Here is a 22882-nt window from a genome sequence, read left to right on the forward strand (position 1 = left end):
TGTCCTTTACAGATAGGGGACTAGAATGCAAAAGTAGGAAGTCAAGAAATACCTGGAGTAACAGGCAAATTTGGCCTTGAAGTACAGAATGAAGCAGGGTAAAGGCTAATAGAGTTTTGCCAAGAGAACACACTGGTCATAGCAATCACCCTCTTCCAACAACACAAGAGAAGACTCTACACATAGACATCACCAGATGGTCAATACTGAAATCAGATTGCTTATATTCTTTGCAGCTAAAGATGGAGAGCCCTATACAGTCAGCAAAAATAGGACTGGGAGCTGACTGTGGCTCAGATCATTAACTCCTTATTGCCAAATTCAGACTTAAATTGAAGAAAGTAGGGAAAACCACCAGACCATTCAGGTATGATGTAAATAAAATCCCTTACGACTATACAGTGGAAGTGAGAAGTAGATTCAAGGGGTTATATCTGATTGACAGAGTGCCTGAAAACTATGGACGGAGGTTTGTGACATTGTACAGAAGGCAGGGATCAAGACCATCTCCAAGAAAAAGAAATGCAAAAAGGCCAAATGGCTGTCTGAGGGGCCTTACAAATAGCTGTGAAAAGAAGAGAAGCGAAAGGCAAAGGAGAAAAGGAAAGATACACCCATCTGAATGCAGAATTCCAAAGAATAGCAAGGAGAAATAAGAAAGCCTTCCTCAGTGATCAGTGCAAAGAAATAGAGGAAAACAACAGAATGGGAAAGACTAGAGATCTCTTCAAGAAAATTAGAGATACCAAGGGAATGTTCCATGTAAAGATGGGCACAATAAAGGACAGAAATGGTATGGACCTAACAGAAGCAGCAGATATTAAGAAGAGGTGGCAAGAATACACAGAAGAACTATACAAAAAAGATCTTTATGACCCAGATAATCACGGTGGTGTGATCACTCACCTAGAGTCAGACATCCTGGAATGCCAAGTCAAGTGGGCCTTAGGAAGCATCACTAGCATGAACAAAGCTAGTGGAGGCGATGGAATTCCAGTTGAGCTATTTCAAATCCTAAAAGATGATGCTGTGAAAGTGCTGCACTCAATATGCCAGCAAATTTGGAAAACTCAGCAGTGGCCACAGGACTGGAAAAGGTCAGTTTTCATTCCAATCCCAAAGATAGGCAATCCCAAAGAATACTCAAACTACCGCTCAATTGTACTCATCTCACATGCTAGTAAAGTAATGCTCAAAATTCTCCAAGCCAGACTTCAATAGTACATGAACCATGAACTTCCAGATGTTCAAGCTGGATTTAGAAAAGGCAAAGAAACCAGAGATCAAATTGCCAACATATGTTGGATCTTTGAAAAAGTGATAGAATTTCAGAAGAGCATCTACTTCTGCTTTATTGGCTACACCAAAGCCTTTGACTGTGTGGATCACAATAAACTGTGGAAAACTTAAGCGATGGGAATACCAGACCACCTGACCTGCCTCCCGAGAAATCTGTATGCAGGTCAGGAAGCAACAGTTAGAACTGGACATGGAACAACAGACTGGTTCCAAATCAGGAAAGGAGTACATTAAGGCTATATGTTGTCACCCTGCTTATTTAACTTATATGCAGAGTACATCATGAGAAACCACTCACCTGGGGAGTTCATCTTTCAGTGTCCTATCTTTTTGCCTTTTCATACTATTCATGGGGTTCTTAAGGCAAGAATACTGAAGTGGTTTGCCATTCCCTTCTCCAGTGGACCACATTTTGTCAGAACTCTCCACCATGACCCATCTGTCTTAGGTAGCCCTACATGGCATGGCTGATAGTTTCACTGAGTTAGACAAAGCTGTGGTCCTTGTGATCAGATTGGTTAGTTTTCTGTGATTGTGGTTTTCAGTCTGTCTGCCCTCTGATGGAGAAGGATAAGAGCACAAGTGGTCATAGCATGGATGAAGCACAAGTTGCAATCAAGATTGCTGGGAGAAATATCAATAATCTCAGATATGCAGATGACACCACCATTATGGCAGAAAGCAAAGAAGAATTAAAGAGCCTGTTGATGAAAGTGAGAGAGGAGAGTGAAAAAGTTGGCTTAAAACTCAGCATTCAGAAAACTAAGATCATGGCATCTGGTCCCATCACTTCATGGCAAATAGATGGGGAAACAATGGAAACAGTGAGATACTTTATTATTTTTTTTTTTTTTTTGGCTCCAAAATCAGTGCAAATAGTGACTGCTGACATAAAATTAAAAGACCCTTGCTCCTTGGAAGAAAAGTTATGACCAACCTATACAGCATATTAAAAAGCAGAGACATTATTTTGCCAACCAAGGTCCGTCTAGTCAAAACTGTGGTTTTTCCAGTAGTCATATATGGATGTGAAATTTGGACTACAAAGAAAGCTGAGTGCCGAAGAATTGATGGCTTTGAACTGTGTTGTTAGAGAAGACTCTTGAGAGTCTCTTGGACAGCAAGGGGATCCAACCAGTCCATCCTAAAAGAAATCAGTCCTGAATATTTATTGGAAGGACTGATGCTGAAGCTGAAACTGTGATACTTTGGCCACCTGATGTGAAGAACTGACTCATGAAAACACCCTGATTGAGGGCGGGAGGAGAAGGGACAACAGAGGATGAGATGGTTGGATGGCACCACCACCTCAATGTACATGAGTCTGAGTAAACTCTGGGAGTTGGCAATGGACAGAAAGGCCTGGAATGCTGCAGTCCATGGGGTCCCAAAGAGTCAGACACAACTGAGCGACTGAACTGAACTGAACTGAGGCTAAGGCTCTTTGATAATGTATGCTTCATATGTGGAAGAGCAAAACTTGAACTCTGGCAACACTGCTCTCTCGTCCTTGCCTTTAACTTCACCACTGTACCACCACTGTACTTAACAGAGTTAAGGGGAAGTGGTTCTCGGTCATGGGTATTGCCAATCAGTATATGCATTTCTAGCTTCCTGTTACTATGCCTAGAATCACTCAGGTTACAGAGATCCTGCAGAGAATGAGGAGCCCAATGTGTTGTACATTGGTATAAAATAGCTTCAACAGTCATACCACCTGGGGCAGCTAGCTGTGCATTTCACTACAGATTTCAACATAACATGTTTAGAAAACCCACAGAAGCACTGTTTATAATAGCCAGGACATGGAAGCAACCTAGATGCCCATCAGCAGACGAATGGATAAGAAAGCTATGGTACATATACACAATGGAATATTACTCAGCATTAAAAAGAATACATTTGAATCAGTTCTAATGAGATGGATGAAACTGGAGCCCATTATACAGAGTGAATTAAGCCAGAAAGATAAACACCAATACAGTATACTAACGCATATATATGGAATTTAGAAAGATGGTAACCATAACCCTATATGCAAGACAGCAAAAGAGACACAGATGTATAGAACAGACTTTTGGACTCTATGGCAGAAGGCGAGGGTGGGATGATCTGAGAGAATAGCATTGAAACATGTTATAATCAAGTGTGAAACAGATCGCCAGTCCAGGTTGGATGCATGAGACAAGTGCTCAGGGCTGGTGCACTGGGATGACCCAGAGGGATGGGATGGGGAGGGAGGTGGGAGGGGGGTTCAGGATGGGGAACACATGTAAATCCATGGGTGATTCATGTCAATGTATCACAAAAAACCACTACAATATGTAAAGTAATTAGCCTCCAACTAATAAAAATAAATGGAAAAACAAAACCAAATCAGGGGAAAGCTGGTAAGGTCTATCTACATCAGTAATTTCAAACATGGATGAGCTATGTAGTTAGTGGGGAGGGGGTGTTATCAGATATAAATTCCTGAATCCTGCTTGTGATATTCAGATCCACCAGATCTATTTTTGTTTATTTTGTTTGTATTTTTTCTTATGTTTTTATTAAAATTTTACATAGAATGGAAAAAAAAAAAAAAAGAAAACCCACAGGAAGATCAAGGGGCTTCCAGTTGGCTCACAGAGGCTTGGGAAGGGCCTGTGGAGGCAAGACAGTCAACCTCCATCAAGTGTGCCACACATAAGCATCTGGGTGGTATTGGTGACTCTAGGTGGATGACATTTTGGCCACCAGACCTAGAAATGCTCATATCCTGTCCTGGGTTAATCGCATGTATCCTGTGAGTTTCCCAAAGGAACTATATATACAAGGGTGGTGATGGTGACAAGTTAGAATGTAAAGTACCACTACTGACTAGTCTTGTAGTCATCACCCCCAGGGCAGCGTTCTGGTAAAACTGGATTAGAAAGCTACAAATCTAACTGGGGCTTCTCCTCCCCAAATCCCAATCTTACTGCCAAATGACCATGGAGGTTGAAGATGATTGTTTCCCAGGCGTCTTAGTGTCCTGTGGGAAGGAGAGGAGGGAGAGAGAATGATTGAGAGCTAAGAGTAAGAGCAAGCCTGCCCAATTTCCTCCAGACTCAGCAGATTCTTCACACAGTCATCCTATCCACTAATAAATGCGATTGCATCAGTTCTGGAATGTTAGGTCATTTGATTAGCAATGATTTCTATCCTCTTACATAATCACAGTGTGTTTAAATGGTAAGATTTTAGTATTTTTCAAATTTTCTATTAATAATCACTAATTAATTACCTGTATAATGGAAAGAATACACTCAGTAGAATGTGGTACCTAGAATTCAATCTTCCAATCCAAGAGCAACAAGTGCAATGTTATACATTGCAAATGAAAATGCTAAAGCATCAGTGTATAAGCAGAATCCATGAAGCTTAGAATAGTTAAGGAAGACTCCATGAAGAAAACAACTTTTTAACTGGGCCTTAAAAATGGGAATGATGGAAACCATCATTTTTACCACATTACCTTGATTGACTGGTTGCAATTTGATGTTTTCCATGGTGTTGGGTATGACTTTTTTCTCTTTGGATCAAGTGCCTGGGATCAAGGACTCTTTCTTTTCTGCATCTCATCTTCACCTCCAATTTCATCTACTATTTTGAAAATCACTGTAGCAGCTCAATTAAGCTTTGTTAATCAACTACATCAGCATGATCCAAGTCAGGCTAAGTGCTCTGAGTTATTAGCCAACTAGCCAAATTAATGGCAGGTTTCCTTTATCTCTCTAGTTCCTCGTCACAAAACATCTGAGGAACCTTATGTGGAGACAGATTTAAACTCAGAGGAAAAGGAAGATAATGAGACTAAATCTGAAGTCAAGGTAAGATCACCTTTCCTTTACTGATAGAAATTTCTGACATGTATAAGAGTGCTGCCATAATTATCAATAAACTAATAAATTGTGTTTCCCTATTTTATATCTATCATCACCCCCAGAAGATGTGCCCATAAAGGCACATAGCACAGTCTAGTGCTCCCAAGAGATGAGCTTTGTAGAATTTCTTCCTTTTCTTAATTGCAACTAAAAATGAAAAGCTGTCTGGTCATACATAACATACTTGGGGCTTCCCAGGTAGCACTAGTGATAAAGAACCGCCTGCCAATGCAGGAGACAGAAGAGATGTGGGTTTGATCCCTGGGTCAGGAAGATCCCCTGGAGGAGGGCATAACAACCCACTCCAGCATTGTTGCCTAGAGAATCCCATGGATAGAGGAGCCTGGTGGGCTATAGTCCATAGGGTTGCAAAGAGTCATCATGACTAAAGCAACTTAGCAGAGCACATACAGCATAATGTACATGATTATTGATAAATAAAGTTTTATTGAAGATAAAATCATTTTATTCATTCCTATAATCTGACTTCATATTTAAAATTGGTAGAACAGTGTATGCTTTATATATATATATATATAAAAGAACATGACAAAATTGCATACAGCTACACATACATACACACACACACACACACACACACACATAGCTGATGAACTCGGAATAAGTACTGTGGATTGTGCCAAAGTCATTTTCTTGCTTTTAATACTATACTCTAGTTGTGTGGGAGAAGGCAATGGCACCCTACTCCAGTACTCTTGCCTGGAAAATCCCATGGATGGAGGAGCCTGGTAGGCTGCAGTCCATGGGGTCGCTAGGAGTCGGACATGACTGAGCAACTTTACTTTCACTTTTCACTTCCATGCATTGGAGAAGGAAATGGCAACCCACTCCAGTGTTCTTGCCTGGAGAATCCCAGGGATGGAGGAGCCTGGTTGACTGCCGTCTATGGGGTCACACAGAGTTGGACACGACTGAAGTGACTTAGCAGCAGCAGCAGCAGCTAGTTGTGTGAGATGTTAACATTTGAGGAGGTTGGGGGAAGAATTCATGGGACTTACCTGTACATTTATTTGTAAACTCATGTGAATCTATAATTATTTCAAAATAAATTTTTTTTTTTAAAAGCATAAACTTTGGAATCTGGCCTCTCTACACCTGTTTCTCATCTGTAAAACTGAATAACAACAGCTACCTCCTGAAACTGTTTCAAACATCAATAGAAAATTTGAAAATGGCCAAGCACTGTATAATTGTAAAGTAACACTATATTAAAAAACCCAAGCAAAATGAATTATGAATATATATTGCTGTTTAGAAACCCCAGAACAGGTCCCCTTTCCTCTGCCTCACTGAAAAATTAAATATCTGGCTGACTGAATGGTTCTGAAACAGAAGCCAGTAGACTGTGGGCTCAAATGTACTTCACCAATAATTCATATTCATCATCAGTGCCTAATGTGTCCAAATCTAGGTCCCCCCAACAGAGAATCCACTGACCATTAAGGAGTCAGGCAGAAAGCAAGTCATAGGCTTTTCTTCCTGGAGGCAGAAACAATGTGTGAACTAGTTCCCAGCAGACTTTTCTTAGAGAGAAAGTTGCATTCTTCTGTGTTTGTTCAGCCATCCTTCTGTATTCCGGGCAGACGAGGGCACTGTTACTGCTGTTTTAGAATCCCTGATAGTTGTAGGTATTACATCACCATGTCTTCCAGAGTTAGGAAGCAGTTTGCAACTTCATACAGTCTTGTAAAAACTTTTTTTTGGTCAATGTCTTTGTCTGGTTTTGGTATCAGGGTAATGGTGGCTTCATAGAATAACTTTGGGAGTGTTTCCTTCTCTTCAGCTTTTTGGAAAAGTTTGAGAATGATCAGTGTAAGTTCTTATTTGTATGTGTGGTAGAATTCCCCAGTGAAGCCCTCTGGTCCTGGACTTTTGTTTGCAAGGAGTTTTCATTATTATAATGGATTCTATCTCACTTCCAGTGATCAATCTGCTCAGATTATCTGTTTCTTCTTGATTCAGTTTTAGTGGGCTGTATGTTTCTAAAAGCTTGTCAATTCCCTCTAGGTTGTCCAATTTGTTGGCATATAATTATTCATAGTATCATACAGTCTTGGTCAGACATTTTTTGAAATGGGCAAATGTAATTAAACTTCACCTGACTTAACATTCATGAAGTCTGTGAAATCATTAAGTTATATAAAAAGGGTTTAACTATGATCACCTTCAAAACTGAGGATCAATCTACCCTTTTCTGTACCCTGGTCTCCAGAGAATGTCATCCTTGAAGGTGAGGTCTGTGTCAAGTGCACCAGAGCCCAGATTGGGTACCTGAACTCGTACGTCATTGCATCGACTCCCATTGTGATTTCAACTCATTTCATATCTCTGTGACCTACTTTGCCTATCTTTAGACAGCATATTTATGACCTGCACACCTTTTTGTTATTTATTTTTAATTGAAGGATAATTGCTTTACAGTATTGTGTTGGTTTCTACCAAACATAAACATGAATCAGCCATAGGTTTACCATACTTTATAAAGATGCCATGGGAGTTGTCAGTATGTAAAGGTTCTCATATATAAGAATTCAAATTAGAGTAAATTATTTCAATAATTGTAAACAATATGAGTGCTATTGTTTTATTTGTTGTAAAAGAAGAAAAAAAGGAAATATTGTCAGTAAAATAAAGCACCTTTCCTCAGGGAAAACCTCAAAGTATTTAAGGCCAAAGGTTTCCATAAACTATGTTTATCATTTACTCTGATGTTACATACCAGTAAAAAGAAACAGTGCAGGAACAGGGGTGGCTTTAGACAGAGGCCAACAGGGTTGGAAAATGTTAAGTAGGATTCAGAAAACTCTGACGACCAAACTTCTGATTTCTTCCTTCTTCTGCTGTGCTGTTTGTTTAACTCAGGCTCCAAGCCCATCCTGCTAAGATGCTTGCTCCCACTGGGTTTAGGCAGATCACCAACAGCAGAGGTCCTCCTGAGCAGACACAGGTACAGGCTATCGCCATCCTTCTGTGCTTGTGTTGCTTTTTCCCTTGCTGTTGCCTTGTTTAGGCATTTAATGAAGGGCTTTTCTCACAAGAACTTATATGTTAACAGTCAAGGTAGAAAAGCAAGCAGAATAGGAACAGAGGCTGCCAACTTCCTCATTTTGGAGAACAATGGCATGTCAGACTTTTGCTTCTAAAGCCCACAGCTATGAGAAGAGTAAGCAGAATCCACAGTCATGAACAATATAAGTAGGAAGATAGGAGATTTGTGCACTAAAGCCCCAAATCCTGAACCTAGAAATCAATTTAGAATCAGTAAATGCAATTAGTGTTTCCCAAGGTGGGTGGTATAACCAGGAAAATCATCATTCTAAAATATGTAAGTAAACTAGTAAGAAAAAAGGTAAATTAGAAAAGAAGGTTTAGATACATGCCTGGATTGTTCAAAACAGGAACAAGGAGGGTTAATGACACAAGAACAATCACTGATGCTTGTGTTTTATGGCCACTGTCCAAAGCAGATGACCAGGATAGGAGAACACGCATCGGCCTCCAGGTAACAATTCAGACAGCTTTTAAGCCTTAGGCCAGGAACTCAAAGATGAAATGAAGCCGCAGCCAGTCTAGGAGAGTGAATCATAAAGTTGTGATAAATGTTCCTCCTTGCCCTCAAGAGGAAATGCTCATGGGGGGGAAAAAAAAACTTTAAACCCAAACCATTCATGATTTCTGCTGGAATCACTGATACTACCTGCAAGTAAGATCATGATACGATTTTATCGTCATCAGAGAATTCATTCCCAAAAAAGGTGTCCTTTGTCCTGTGGCAGGAGGATCCCTGGTGTGCCAGTTCACAGGAACTTGACAAGCTCAACTTGAGGAGGCTGCTGAGACTCGTGGGGCAGTCTGGCAGCTGTGAGGGCATGCGCTTGGCTCCCTGACACTGTCTCTGGGAAAGCCACAGTGCAGTCATTTGCTGTGGTTGCTGGCAGTAGTGAAGTGGCTACTTTCTGTTCTTCATGTCACCAGTTGGAAGTTGAAAGCATGACTCACCGAGGCTGCTTTCCCTGGGCTGCGCATATCACTGCCTCTTTGAAGCTGTAAGGAAGCCAAAGGTTGATGAGGGTTTCTTTTTCTTGAACGCCAACCCTCAGGAAAAAGGAAGCGCTGTTGGCCGTGAGCACCACGAACAGTATTTCTGGGCACCTATTAAAATAGCAAGGCCTTTTCAGGCTTCTGAGCAAACAGGCTCCTTCATAAAATTTTTTTAAAAGCATAAAAAGCCAAGGTAGAAAGAAAACTGAGGTGAGGGAATGGTTGCTACACTGACTGAGAGCCAGACATTGTGCTGGGTCCTATGTATACCTGACTTCATCACCAGTCCTCAATTTGTGAGGAAGGTAACCCCTCCTTTGTTTTATCTGTGATGCTGTTGAAACTCTGAGGAACTAAGTGAGTTTCCCCAGGGCTCACACATCCAGTAAATGATTGAACTGGAACCTGAAATTAGCAGTTTACTTAATCTTGCATTTACTGTTCTATCTAATTTAACCTATCTACATGATAACTTACTTAATCTACCTAACTAGCAATTTACTTAACCCTTCATCCTCTAACTTTCCTCTTCTGCAAAATGCAGATAAAGTGACCTCCTCCAAGTGGCTGATTATATGAGTAATATATAGGAAGCACCTAGCATGATGCCTGGCATACAGAAGATTCTTAGTAATGTTAGTTTCCCATTTAATCCTATATTTATTTATAAACATAATAAACATAGAATACTCTGTGTAAGAGATGAAAAGAAGCTGAATGAAGGTCAGATTCAGGTCTTAAATAGTTTCTCCTAATCTTGAATATGTATCTTTTTGCCAAATGATAACAGATCAGGGCCAAATTCAGTTCATTGCTTTCTCACTCTTCTGAATCCCAGAATCTTTCATTTACCTGTTTCTCACCAAGAGAACTATGTGTATGATAAGCACATTTCACTGTTCACTTTCTGTGATGTTTTGAAGTCTGGTCATTCTTAGAGATAATAAGAAATTCAAAGAATCCACCAAATCTTGAGCTCCCCAGCCAAGCTCTCTGATAAGTCTCTAGAATGAAGATTCTTGAGGTTTCCTATGTACTACAACCCTGAGAAGCTTATTCACAAAACAGATTCTCAGGCTCCAGCCACAGAGATGCTAATTCAGGAGGTCTGGGGTAGGGCCCAGGAATCTGAATTTTTAACTTGTGCATATGGTGACTAGAATGCAGGTGGTATAAGGACTGCACTTTTGGTCACATGGGGCTAGAGGCTATATGTGTAGGCCATTCAGATAAAGAAGAAATTATTAAGGTAAATATGGGTCTCATAGGCTAATACAGGGTCCAGAACATATGAGAGTGAGAATGTGATTATATTCATCTACGAGAATGTATTTTTCACTGAAGGAATTACATGAAAAAAAAAAAAAAGAATAATAGGAAGACCACTGTTGGCTTTGCTCTTTGACCAATACAAAGTTGACCTGACTGAAATGTTTGATGTGTCCAGTTTGGGTAGCTTATTCAGCTCAATTTAATAAATATCAAAGCTATTGCTATGGGTCACATATGGGAAACAATTCTAACATGGGACCTAAACTCAAAAAACTTATAAGTTTCACGGGAGAAACAACCTATTTCTAATAATTTATAATACAAAGCAGAATGACATACCTCTGGTAAAAGGAATATCATGTATTAGAAGGCAGAAGTTTGAGTAAGCTCATGGACATGAGTTTGAGTAAGCTCCAGGAGTTGGTGATGGACAGGGAAGCCTGGAATGCTGCAGTCCATGGGGTCGCAAAGAGTCGGACCCGACTGAGCAACTGAACTGAACTGAGAAGGCAGAAGAAGGGACTGTTCATAGCAAGTATGTCGGGAATGTTTTTTCAAAGAAGGTAGCATTTGAACTTGAAAGACTAAGTACAGAGTGCCAGTCTGGATTCCTGGTGTTATGTAGCAGTTTCCCACTAGCTAGCTGTTTTATACGTGGTAGTGTATATATGTCAGTGCTGCTCTCTCAGTTCGTCCCATGTTCTCCCTCTGGTGTTCTGTGACAACCTAGATGGGTGGGATGGGGGTATCAAGAGGGGGGGGGATAGATACTTATGGCTGATTTCCATTATCAGACACATATAGATGCTTATAGCTGATTTCTATTGTTATACAGCTGAAACCAACACAACACTGTAAAGCAAGTATCCTCCAACTGAAAATTTTAAAGAAAGAATAAATGCAACTTTGAACATGATGCAGTTGAAGGCACTGAGGTGAAAAGGCTACAGGCTGTGCAATTCCAACTCTAGGACGTTCTGGAAAAGGCAGAACCCATGGAGACAGCAAAAGATCAGTGGTCCCCGGGGGTTAGTGGGGAGCATGGATAAACAGGCAGAGCACAGAGGAATTTTAGGGCAGGAAAGTACTTTATGACCTGACTGTCAGTGCAGGTTCTCATTTGCAGCAACTGTACCCTCTGGGGATGTAACAGTGGGGGCTGGGGACAAGGGATCTCTGCCTTCCCTTCACTTTTTTTTTTTAATGTTTATTTATTTTACATTACAATGTTGTATTGGTTTTGCCATACATTGACTTGAATCCTCCATGGGTGTACATGTGTTCCCCATCCTGAACCCCCCAGCTACCTCCCTCCCCATCCCATCCCTCTGGGTCATCCCAGTGCACCAGCCCTGAGCACCCTGTCTCATGCATCAAGCCTGGCTGACGATTCGTTTCACATATGATAATTTACATGTTTCAATGCATTCTCCCATATCATCCCGCCCTCGCCCTCTCCCACAGAGTCCAAAAGACTGTTCAATACATCTGTGTCTCTTTTGCTGTCTCACTTTTGCGTGGAACCTAAAACTGCTCTGAAAAATAAAACCTATTAAAAAAAAAAAGAATAAATGCAACTTTGAAAGGTAGATAAGACAGAGAAGGCCAGTCCAGGATGGGGAAGGAGTAAAGCCTCAGAAATCTGAAGGGAGCATAGGCCATTCTGGGAATAGTCCAAGAAAACTTGGAAGGTAGACCAAAGACAGGTTGCTTAAGGCTTTGGTTGAGGGTTTTTGCCAACAAGGGCACCTGTGTACTTGCACAACATGGATACAGCAATGGAGAGTAAATTAGATGAAGACAGGCAGGCTGACCACCTGCCAGCAGTTGTCACAGTCTAGATGAGGCTTTGATGTTGAGAGCCTACTAATGGCAGTGCAAAAAAAGAAGATGGGTAGAGCTCATACCCATTAGTCCAGATGTTCCGCTGCCCGCGCCCCCAGGAATACTCTAGACTGTTCAAGCAAGTTTGATTAATGAAGGAATAGATCAAGGCAGAGAAATAAGAGGATAAATTTAATGGGGAAGGAAAGGAAGATATTGAAGAGCCGTTCAAGTTTTTCATCTTGGATCCCTCAGTAGATGAATTTGTTAGCCAACATAGAGCACTCAGGTCAGTTCAGTTCAGTCGCTCAGTCATGTCCAACTCTTTGCAACCCCATGAACCACAGCACGCCAGGCCTCCCTGTCCATCACCAACTCCCGGAGTTCACACAAACTCATGTCCATTGAGTTGGTGATGCCATCCAACCAACTCATCCTCTGTTGTCCCCTTCTCCTCCTACGTTCAATCTTTCCTAGCATCAGGGTCTTTTCCAATGAGTCAGCTCTTCACATCAGGTGGCCAAAGTATTGGAGTTTCAGCTTCAGCATCAGTCCTTCTAATGAACACTCAGGACTGATCTACTTTAGGATGGACTGGTTGGATCTCCTTGTAGTCCAAGGGACTCTCAAAAGTCTTCTCCAACACCACAGTTCAAAAGCATCAATTCATCAGCGCTCAGCTTTCTTTATAGTACAACTCTCACATCCCTCCATGACCACTGGAAAAACCATAGCCTGGACCAGATGGGCCTTTGTTGGCAAAGTAATAATGTCTCTGCTTTTTAATATGCTGTCTAGGTTGGTCATAACTTTTCTTCCAAGAAGTAAGCATCTTTTAATTTCATGGCTGCAGTCACCATCTCCAGTGATTTTGGAGCCCCTAAAAATAAAGTCTGCCACTGTTTCCACTGTTTCCCCATCTATTTGCCATGAAATGATGGGACTGGGTGCCATGATCTTAGTTTTATGAATGTTGAGCTTTAAGCCAACTTTTTCACTATCCTCTTTCACTTTCATCAAGATGCTCTTTAGTTCTTCTTCACTTTCTGCCATAAGGATGGTGTCATCTGCATACCTGAGGTAATTGGTATGTCTCCCGGCAATGTTGATTCCAGCTTGTGATTCATCCAGCCCAGCATTTCTCATGATGTACTCTGCATATAAGTTAAATAAGCAGGGTGACAATCAATATACAGCCTTGACATACTCCTTTTCCTATTTGGAACCAGTCTGTTGTTCCATGTCCTGTTCTAACTGTTGCTTCCTGACCTGCATACAGATTTCTCAGGAGACAGGTCAGTTGATCTGGGATTCCCATCTCTTGAAGAATTTTCCACAGTTTGTTGTGATCTACACAGTCAAAGGCTATGGCATAGTCAATAAAGCAGAAATAGATGTTTTTCTGGTATGCTCTTGCTTTTTTGATGATCCAGTGGATGTTGGTAATTTGATCTCTGGTTCCTCTGCCTTTCCTAAAACCAACTTGAACATCTGGAAGTTCACGGTTCATGTACTATTGAAGCCTGGCTTGGAGAATTTTGAACATTATTTTGCTAGTGTAGGAGATGAGTGCAATTGTGTGGTAGTTTGACCATTCTTTGGCTTTGCCTTTCTTTGGGATTGGAATGAAAACTGACTTTTCCAGTCCTGTGGCCACTGATGAGTTTTCCAAATTTGCTGGCATATTGAGTGCAGCACTTTCACAGCATCATCTTTCAGGATTTGAAGTAACTCAACTGGAATTCCATCACTTCCACTAGCTTTGTTCATAGTGATGCTTCCTAAGGCCCACTTGACTTTGCATTCCTGGATGTCTGGCTTTAGGTGAGTGATCACACCATCATGACTATCTGGGTCGTGAAGATCTTTTTTGTACAGTTCTTCTGTGTATTCTTGCCACCTCTTCTTAATATCTTCTGCTTCTTTTAGGTCCATACCGTTTCTGTCCTTTATTGTGCCCATCTTTGCTTGAAATGTCCCCTTGGTATCTCTAATTTTCTTGAAGAGAGCGCTAGTCTTTCCCATTCTGTTGTTTTCCTCTATTTCTTTGCACTGATCACTGAGGAAGGCTTTCTTATCTCTCCTTGCTATTCTTTGGAATAGAGCACTCAGGAGGAGCAATAGAAAGTTAGGACTACTGCAGGCTGAGTCCAGCATTTGTGACCTCATAAATCTGTAATAGCAACTCACACACTATCTGTTGGCTGAGCTAACTCTGCCCCAGAGCCCACACTCCTCCCCACACCAGCAAGAGTCAGCCAGTTGACCTTGAGGTTATGTAGAAATTATTGTGAACTAGGTTAAAGCACTTTTGTAAATCTAATAAAGCATTTTTCAAACCTGTGACTTTATTTGTCCTCACCCAGGGGTCAGGGATTTTATTTATTTGACCCAGGGATTGAACCTGGGGGGTCTCCTGTATTGCAGGCAGATTCTTTACCAACTGAGTCACCAAGGAAGCCCAAGTAAAATTTACAGACATGCAAAAATTGTTACACTAACATTTATGCATTGAAGTTAAAATCACATGAAATCAAACAGCCTGAGAAAATTTAGGATGTATGGGCAACTTCCTTTCAATGTTCTTGGCTTACTTATTTCCCTCACATTTTCTTGGTTGGGGAATGGCAGAAAGGTATCTTGTGACATATTCCTTACTTTCTGATATTTTTAATAGAACTGCAGACCTGCGTGTCATTGGTAAAACAATGTTTGCAGTTTTTTAAGAAGACATTTCCTTCCATAAACAAATATTATAAGTAATGTTTAGATATTAGTCCAACCTATAAAGCCAATTTAACCAGTAAGAACAGTGAACTAATTACTAACAATTCTAGCTGGGAAATTCAAGATCTTAGATAAAAGAGACCCTAGAAAAACTTTGTAAAGTTTGCATCTGGGACCCATTTCCTTATCTTTCTCTAGTTGTTTCCTCTTCCCACAAAGCTTCTGGACCACTAATGCCCATCTCCTCAAGCTTGCTCTTCCCCTCCAAAGAGCTTCCATCTATAAAATGTCCTAAAGCCTTCCTATTATGCCTTCTCTCTTCTCCCCTACCTCTCGGAAGCTTCCTCCCAATGCAGCTGATCTGAATCAGAGGTGAGAGAAATCTGAAGGAGCTAGTTCACAGTAATGCATGGCAGAGTGACTGGCAGTCCCTAACCCTTCTGCAAATACTTGCCATCTTTTAAAAGGGACTGACTGCCCCTTTTATCCAGAGGAATATTTAGGCTGTGGCTTCTTCAGTGAAGTGTAGGAAAAAGTGTGCTGGAAAAAGGTCTGGGAGAGGGAGCAAATAGGATGAATCAGCTGGTTAGGGATTCCTTGAAGGATAGATTGTCTAAGTGGTTCCTGTTCAAAAATCCTTCCTATTCTCCACATTAGAACCCACTGAACCTCAAAAATCAGCAGGGTGGGGTTTCCCCTTTCCTGGTAGTTCCAGCAATGGAGAAGGGAGGCTATTTCCTCCCAAGCTGATATTTTTCACTCTGACAAACACAGTGTCTTTAAGGTCACCCTAGACTGAGGCTGGAGGTTTCCTTTCCTTTCCTTCCTGCTCTCCTCCTCTAAGCCATGCCAATCTATTTTATTCAGAGGTTCTTACTCTCTATACCTCTTTTGCTTTCTTGGGTTTTCATTATTAATTTACAATGACAGAAGAGGCTCAACCTTAAACACTTTTGTAATGATCACTCTTCTTACTTTAAATAAATAGGGTCCCTGCTGGTTCAGTGGCTAAGACTCTATGCTCCCAATACAGGGGGCCCAGGTTCGATCCCTGGTCATGGAACTAGATCCTGCATGCTGCAACTAAGATCCAGTACAGCTAAAAACATAGATAAATAAATATTTTTAATAAAAATAAATAATGAAGAGGGTGGTTCAGCTCCTTATCTGCCTTCTATTTTCTCTCTCAGAATTAGGTCTAGCAGCTTTCCTTTTTAAGAAATGTGATAATATAATAAACCATACTTTTAAATTACCAGATACCATCTCTTTAAAAGAGTTGGAGATGAAGTTGCTCTCCGAGCATTCTTAAAATCATAAAGAGAAATCAGTTAATTTCAGGGAAAAACTAATTTGACTCTGTTTCACATGTTGCTGTCTCTTTTGGGGTGGGGGGAAATATTAATAATCAATTGAAAATTAGCTCTTGATAATTTTTATAATGTAGGTTTTAAAAAGATTCTTCAGAGAAATTGAGATTAAAAAAAATATTTTTAACAAAATTCCTTTAGGTTTGGCACTTAGCCTATTTTTTTCAAGTTTTGAAAATATGTCTTTCTTCAAAATATGGGAGAGAAGACAATCAGATTCTATGTTGAGTAGATATAGGAAGTCATAATTAAAGGTAATTCAGGAAAACTGCATGTGGGTTGGTGTCACTTTGAAACCAGGGAGAGGCTAAGGTACCGGGAGTGATGCAGGGCCTGGAGCAGCTACCAGCTTGCCTGCATTAGTGAACACACAGGAGGAGGGAGTTCCCCACCTGACTGGCCTCCCAAAGGAGTAGTTTATGGGTTGGTTCCCTTTTACAGCACCAATTGACTGAGAAAATCCCTTCTGTGGGATGCCCTGGGGTATTTCCAAGTCAAGAGTGACTGAAGGAAAACAGGATATGATTTCACAAGAAACTTGTTCTGCTTTCAAATCACCTCATTTTATAATTCATTCAGTGAGACTTATAAGGAAACCCTAACAGAGAAATAAAGCAGCAATTGGTGGGTTAGTCTGTGGTCAGTTTTCTTGGCTCATTATTTGAATCAAAGGACCAATATTTGGAAACAAGCAAGCATTTATTTGTATATGTTCCTCCTCATAGACCTTTTAGGAAGCTTAATTCAAAAGTTTCCAAAAAGTACTCTAGCTGTAGGTTGGCTTTCATCTCAAAATTGGAAGCAATAGCACCTATGTTGGTATTTTATATTATAAACAGAGGAACATTTAATTGCCAAATTACTCACCTCCCTTATTTTCAGTTCAGTTCAGTTCAGTCACTCAGTCGTGTCTGACTCTTTGTGATCCCATGAATCGCAGCACGCCAGGCCTCCCTGTCCATCACCAACTCCCAGAGTTTACTCAAACTCACGTCCATCGAGTCGGTGATGCCATCCAGCCATCTCATCCTCTGTCGTCCCCTTCTCCTCCTGCCCCCAATCCCTCCCAGCATCAGGGTCTTTTCCAATGAGTCAACTCTTCGCATGAGGTGGCCAAAGTATTGGAGTTTCAGCTTCAGCATCAGTCCTTCCAATGAACACCCAGGACTGATTTCCTTTAGGACTGACTGGTTGGATCTCCTTGCAGTCCAAGGGACTCTCAAGAGCCTTCTCCAACACCACAGTTCCCTTATTTTACACAGAAGAAAATGGATACCCAGGAAGATTAAGTGACATGGCCAACATCTCCCAGCTAGTAACAAATGTGGGGGCTCTATTATACATGGGCAGGTAGCAACTGCCCAGCAATTACTGAAGATCAGCATACTGAGTGCATTACATAATTGCCTATTGTAATCTCCACCCAGAAGATATTAAAGAACCAACCATAAATGCCATTTATTAAGCTTTTCCTTTGTGCTAAGTATTTTAATGTTTGCCAACAAAGGTCCGTATAGTCAAAACTATGGTTTTTTCAGTAGTCATGTATGGATGTGAGAGTTGGACCATGAAGAAAGCTGAGCACTAAAGAACTGATGCTTTTGAATTGTGCTGGAGAAAATTCTTGAGAATCCCTTGGACACCAAGGATCAAATCAGTCAATCCTAAAGGAAATCAACCCTGAATATTCATTGGAAAGACTGATGCTAAAGTTGAAGCTCCAATACTTTGGCTATAAAGAACTAAATCATTGGAAAAGACCCTGATGCTGGGAAAGATCGAAGGCAGGAGGAGAAGGGGATGACAGAGGATGAGATGGTTGGATGGTATCATCGACTCAATGGACATGAGTTTGGGCAAACTCCAGGAGATAGTGAAGGACAGGGAAGCCTGGCCTGCTGCCGTCCATGGGGTCACAGAGTTGGACCCGACTGAGCGACTGAACAACAATCACAAAAACCTTCTGACGTAGATGTTATTACACCTATTTTACTCATAGAGAAGTACGGTGCTACCCAAGGCCACTTAAAAAAAAAAGTAAGCCAGGGATTCCCACCCAGATTTACCTCTCATACCTCGGTTTGTATGTTTTTCACTCAGTTTTCACTCTTTAAGAGATTTTCAAAGTATAGGTCACAGTGTAACAGTGAACTCAGGTGGGTTTACTAGCATTTATAAATAAATAAATAGAGTGCAATGGGATAGAATTTAAAATAGAATGTATCCAATCACAAAATCCCACAAACATTTTTCAGTTACATGTACATCTGTTGTCTGTTTTTTCCAATGCCACCAAACAATTAACTCAGTTCCACACAGTCTACCTGGAGATAGCATCAGATTCCAAACAATGAGGACTCAGCCTTATTAAGACTGCTCCCAAGCCCCTTCAGAGGCCAATGGCAAACTCGAGTTGTCACCTGTGCTTCTGAGAAACCGGCTAGGTGCTTCCTAAAAGTACCTCATTAACATAAACCCAAGTGTGGTTGAAAGGGACTTGTTATAAATATCAAGACACTCTTAACAAAGGAAATTTTAGGAGCTCTGTGCCAGAAATAGGATGAAAACCAAATATCGATTTCTCGACTATAAATCACAATATATATGTGTGTTAATATGTAAACATTTCTCCTGTGGACTGTGGTCAGATTTTGAAAGCCACTGCACCAAAACTAATCCATCTAAACCTTAGCAAAACACTGGTATACAGTGCAGTTAGCTGCAGGCTCTCATTAAAAGAGTCCCCAGATCTGCTGTGGGTCCTTCCCATATATCCTCAAAAACATGGGTGTTGTATTCCAACAACCTTGATTGACAGAGGACTCTCCTTCCACCCTGACACCAACTGTCTGACATGTGGCCATAAGAACATAGGTTGATACAACCAAGTCCATACCCAGCCATTTCAACAAGCCTGTGAAGTCCTCTCATACATGACAGTCTGTAAATTAGAGGGGCATTATCATTCTGTATAAAAGATGACAAATTTCACACCTGCACCTTGAGTCACTGTTATTTTTCCATCACTATAATAGGTTGTCATGAAATAAGTGACTCTATAACCCACCATACTAACAATAGATCACTAGAGTTAGAAAGAGCACAGTTCATTTCACAAGCATAAGCGAGTTTTACAGTGAGAGGAAGTTTTGTTAATAATGATAGCTACTCTTTCTGACGGTATTGCACGTTGTGGATTCAAAGGTGAATAAGACTGGAGCTCAAAGTCTAGTGGTGTTTTTATCGTGGTAACATCACAGAGGAGGAACTAGAAAGGGATGCAGTGTAACATTAACTGCCATAGTAATTTGCTCAACCTTACATAAAAAATGTGAAGAAAGACCTTTGATAGTGTGGTGAAAATACCTAGATTGGTTTGGATCCAAGGACTGGTATTTAACTTCTGTATATGATTGAAATGAAAAATAAATCCTAGTCTCTGGTCAAATATATGTAATAGAGGGAACTAAAAATTTAGATTCTCATTGAAATGATATCCTATATTAAAAGAAAAAAAAACTGAATGGAAGATTGTTCTTATATTTTAGAGCTAAATTATCAAAGCTAGTATCTTAAATCCTTTATTTGTTAGCCTGCTTTCTGGATGTGATACCAGGTTTGGGAAGATATCTATAAAAGGATAGAAAATCCTTGGTTTTCTTTCATACACTGAACATTTTTAAATTGCTGTTTCTGTAGTCTGCATTGTGGATAATAAAACAACCTTAAGTTGACTGCGCTCTGCTAATTCAGGTAGAGGATTCTCTTGCATTGTCTACATCTTTCTGAGCAGCCTGTCACTCTGACCTGTTCTGCAAGCTCATCTGAGACTGGGCAAAGCTCATCCTTCAACTTTTAGCTCAAATTACAAGGAATCCTTATGTTTATTCATTAAATTTCCCTTAATGATACTTTTGCAAGAGGTCCCCTTCTAAACCTTTACTCTCTTTTGTGACAGTGTCAAATAACTCAATTAAACAGAACCTAGCAGGCAGGAAGAACTCAAATGCTGGCTAATTATTTACTTGCTCATTATTTGGTTAATACCTTTATTATAATACTTCCGTCGCTATCAGTATGATACACAACTTCACGTCCTTGTTAAAATATTTTCTTGAAAGTAAATTGAGTAGGGGGTCTTGTCTCTTCTTGAGAATTAAATGTCCAGTGTTATTCTGAAAAAGATCTGCAACCCTATGTGGCAGATAGTGCTATTACCAGAAGGGGGACCACATCCACCCCCCCCCCCCACACGGTCCAAGAGTGGGCTATAACACTCGGAAATGAATTGTCCGAGGAGACACACGTACTGACAGAGCAAGGGAGTTTTTTGGGAAGGCGCTTGAGTGGAGAGTAGCAGGGGAAGCAAATCCAGGTTTGGCAGATATGGCAGGGAAACCTGCCACATGGCTCTCAGGTTTTATGGTAATGGGGTTACCTTTCTAGGTTGTCTCTGGCCAGTCATCTTGCTTAGCCCATATTTGGTCTGACTCAAGGTCCTTCCTGGTGGCACAACCATTTCTCAGCCAAGATGTATCCCAGCATAAGGGTTTCTGGGAGGTTGGCAGGACATATTATGGATTGACACCTCCTCCTTCCTTTTGGCCCCTCTCAAATTCTCTCGGAAGCAGCACTTTGTTCCTTATCAGGACCTTCTGTTGTTAGACAGCTCATGTAAGTGGTTATTATTGTGCCCGGCCAAGGCAGGCAGTTGCATGGGGTCCATGTTCTAGGGGGGGAATCAAGAGATTCAGTGAATTTGCCCAAGGTCTTAGAGGTAGCTCATAGTGAAGCAGAGCTTCCAACTATCAGCTGGCTTTACCAGCTGCATTGGTGACCACTCTGCACTGCCCACGGAGGCAGTGTGATGGAACGGGCTTGTGATTACCAGCCTGTGAAAAGTGGACCCCAGACTTATCTTCTCTCTGCCTTTAGCTCTCTTTCTAAGCTTGAGCAGGTCACAACTTCTCCAGACCTTGATTTCTAACCAAAGAAAGAGAAGACATTTGGGAATAGAAAAATAAAGGTAAGAGCCCTCCTCCCCAAACAAATAGATGATCATACCAAAATTTCTTTCACTTTAGAATGCAGAAATACTTGAAAGCAGTCATGATGCGGAGAACCCTGAGCCAGAGCAGCCTGACAGTTCCAAAAATCTTTCTCCCAGCAGGTAAGATTGCACATCCCTTTGTAGAAGTAATTTTAACCCTTTAGAGGGGTGAGTGTGGCAGGGGGAGGAAGGTGGGATATACTCGCTTTTAAATCTCATAACTAATCTTTCCTAGAAAAATTCACATATTTATTCTGTATACTAACTAACCTTCATTCTTTACCCGTGAACAAAATTCATGAACTTCATAAAAGCAACAAGCAGGAGCTGAAAAATAGCATCTTCAAAGGCTTTTAAAAAACACTGGATTAACAAGAAAATTGTAAATGAAAAGCTATTGCTAATATGAATTATTGATATTAAACCATTTAAAGGATACAGGTTCCCCAGAGACACAATTTATACAAATGTAATGCTATTTGGGGGGCTTCCCTAGTGGCTCAGTGGCAAAGAATCTGCCTTGCAGTGCAGGAGATGCAGGTTTTATTCCTGGGTCAGGAAGATCCCCCAGAAAAGGAAATGACTATCTACTCCAGTATTCTTTCCTGGAAAATGTCATGGACAGAGAAGCCTGGCACAATACAGTCTAGGGGTATTGATTGTATTGACACAAGAGTCAACACAATTCAATGACTAGACAGCAGCACAGATGCTTTTTGGCCTACAGAAAGGTGTCTGCATGCATGTGAATGCTCTCTTGATCAGAAAGCCTAAATATTATGGCAGTTAAGACCAAAAGGATGAGATAGTTGGATGGCATCACCGACTCTATGGACATGAGTTTAAGTAAGCTCCAGGAGTTGGTGATGGACAGGGAAGCCTGGCTTGCTGCAGTCCATGGGGTCTCAAAGAGTTGGACACGACCGAACAACTGAACTGAAGACCAAAAGCATGAGAGGAAACTCACTTTTTAAAAAATCTTTATACTCAGAATTCTCACCATTACCTCTAATCTAGCATTTGTCATGTTTTTTAACCCACACCATTTGACTTATAAATTCCTTTATGAGCTGCTTTTATCCCCGAGTCTTATCACGTTTAGCTCTTAGCAGTCCTCCATAAACATGCTTGTAATGAAATGAACAAACATCTTTTGGAACTTGCCTCTTGATTAAAGCTAATATTAGTTTAATTAGACTACTTGCTATTCTTTCCCTTTAAAGTGTATTCAGGGAAACATGTGGGCTCTTAGTGGTTGAAATAAACCTTTGAGTTATAGTAAAAGGCGTAATTCAGCATATATGAAAGTGTATTAGGTTGGGTTGTGTCTGAGATGAACCACTTGGCAATGCATTCTGTTGTTTTCCTTAATT

At 40.8% G+C, this 22882-nt stretch overlaps 2 protein-coding genes across 7 annotated transcripts in view; one reads left to right on the top strand and one right to left on the bottom strand.

Annotated features, from left to right (window-relative positions):
- Positions 1 to 22882, top strand: part of MCF2L2 (MCF.2 cell line derived transforming sequence-like 2) — a 264579-nt gene that overhangs the window by 135333 nt on the left and 106364 nt on the right. For all 6 annotated transcript variants that reach the window (XR_006270375.1, XM_043473614.1, XM_043473613.1 and 3 more), the window contains 2 exons: positions 5059 to 5150; positions 21544 to 21629. Coding sequence is in view for 5 of the 6 variants with exons in the window: in XM_043473614.1 (XP_043329549.1) it covers positions 5059 to 5150; positions 21544 to 21629 (178 nt within the window). In the remaining variant the exon portion in view is untranslated. The remainder of the gene's footprint in view (positions 1 to 5058; positions 5151 to 21543; positions 21630 to 22882) is intronic.
- The window catches only part of B3GNT5 (UDP-GlcNAc:betaGal beta-1,3-N-acetylglucosaminyltransferase 5), a 79653-nt gene that overhangs the window by 37173 nt on the left and 19598 nt on the right, over positions 1 to 22882 (bottom strand). The gene's annotated exons all lie outside the window — the stretch shown is intronic.

This window comes from Cervus canadensis, chromosome 7 (genome assembly GCF_019320065.1).
Source record: "Cervus canadensis isolate Bull #8, Minnesota chromosome 7, ASM1932006v1, whole genome shotgun sequence".
Lineage (NCBI taxonomy): Eukaryota > Metazoa > Chordata > Mammalia > Artiodactyla > Cervidae > Cervus > Cervus canadensis.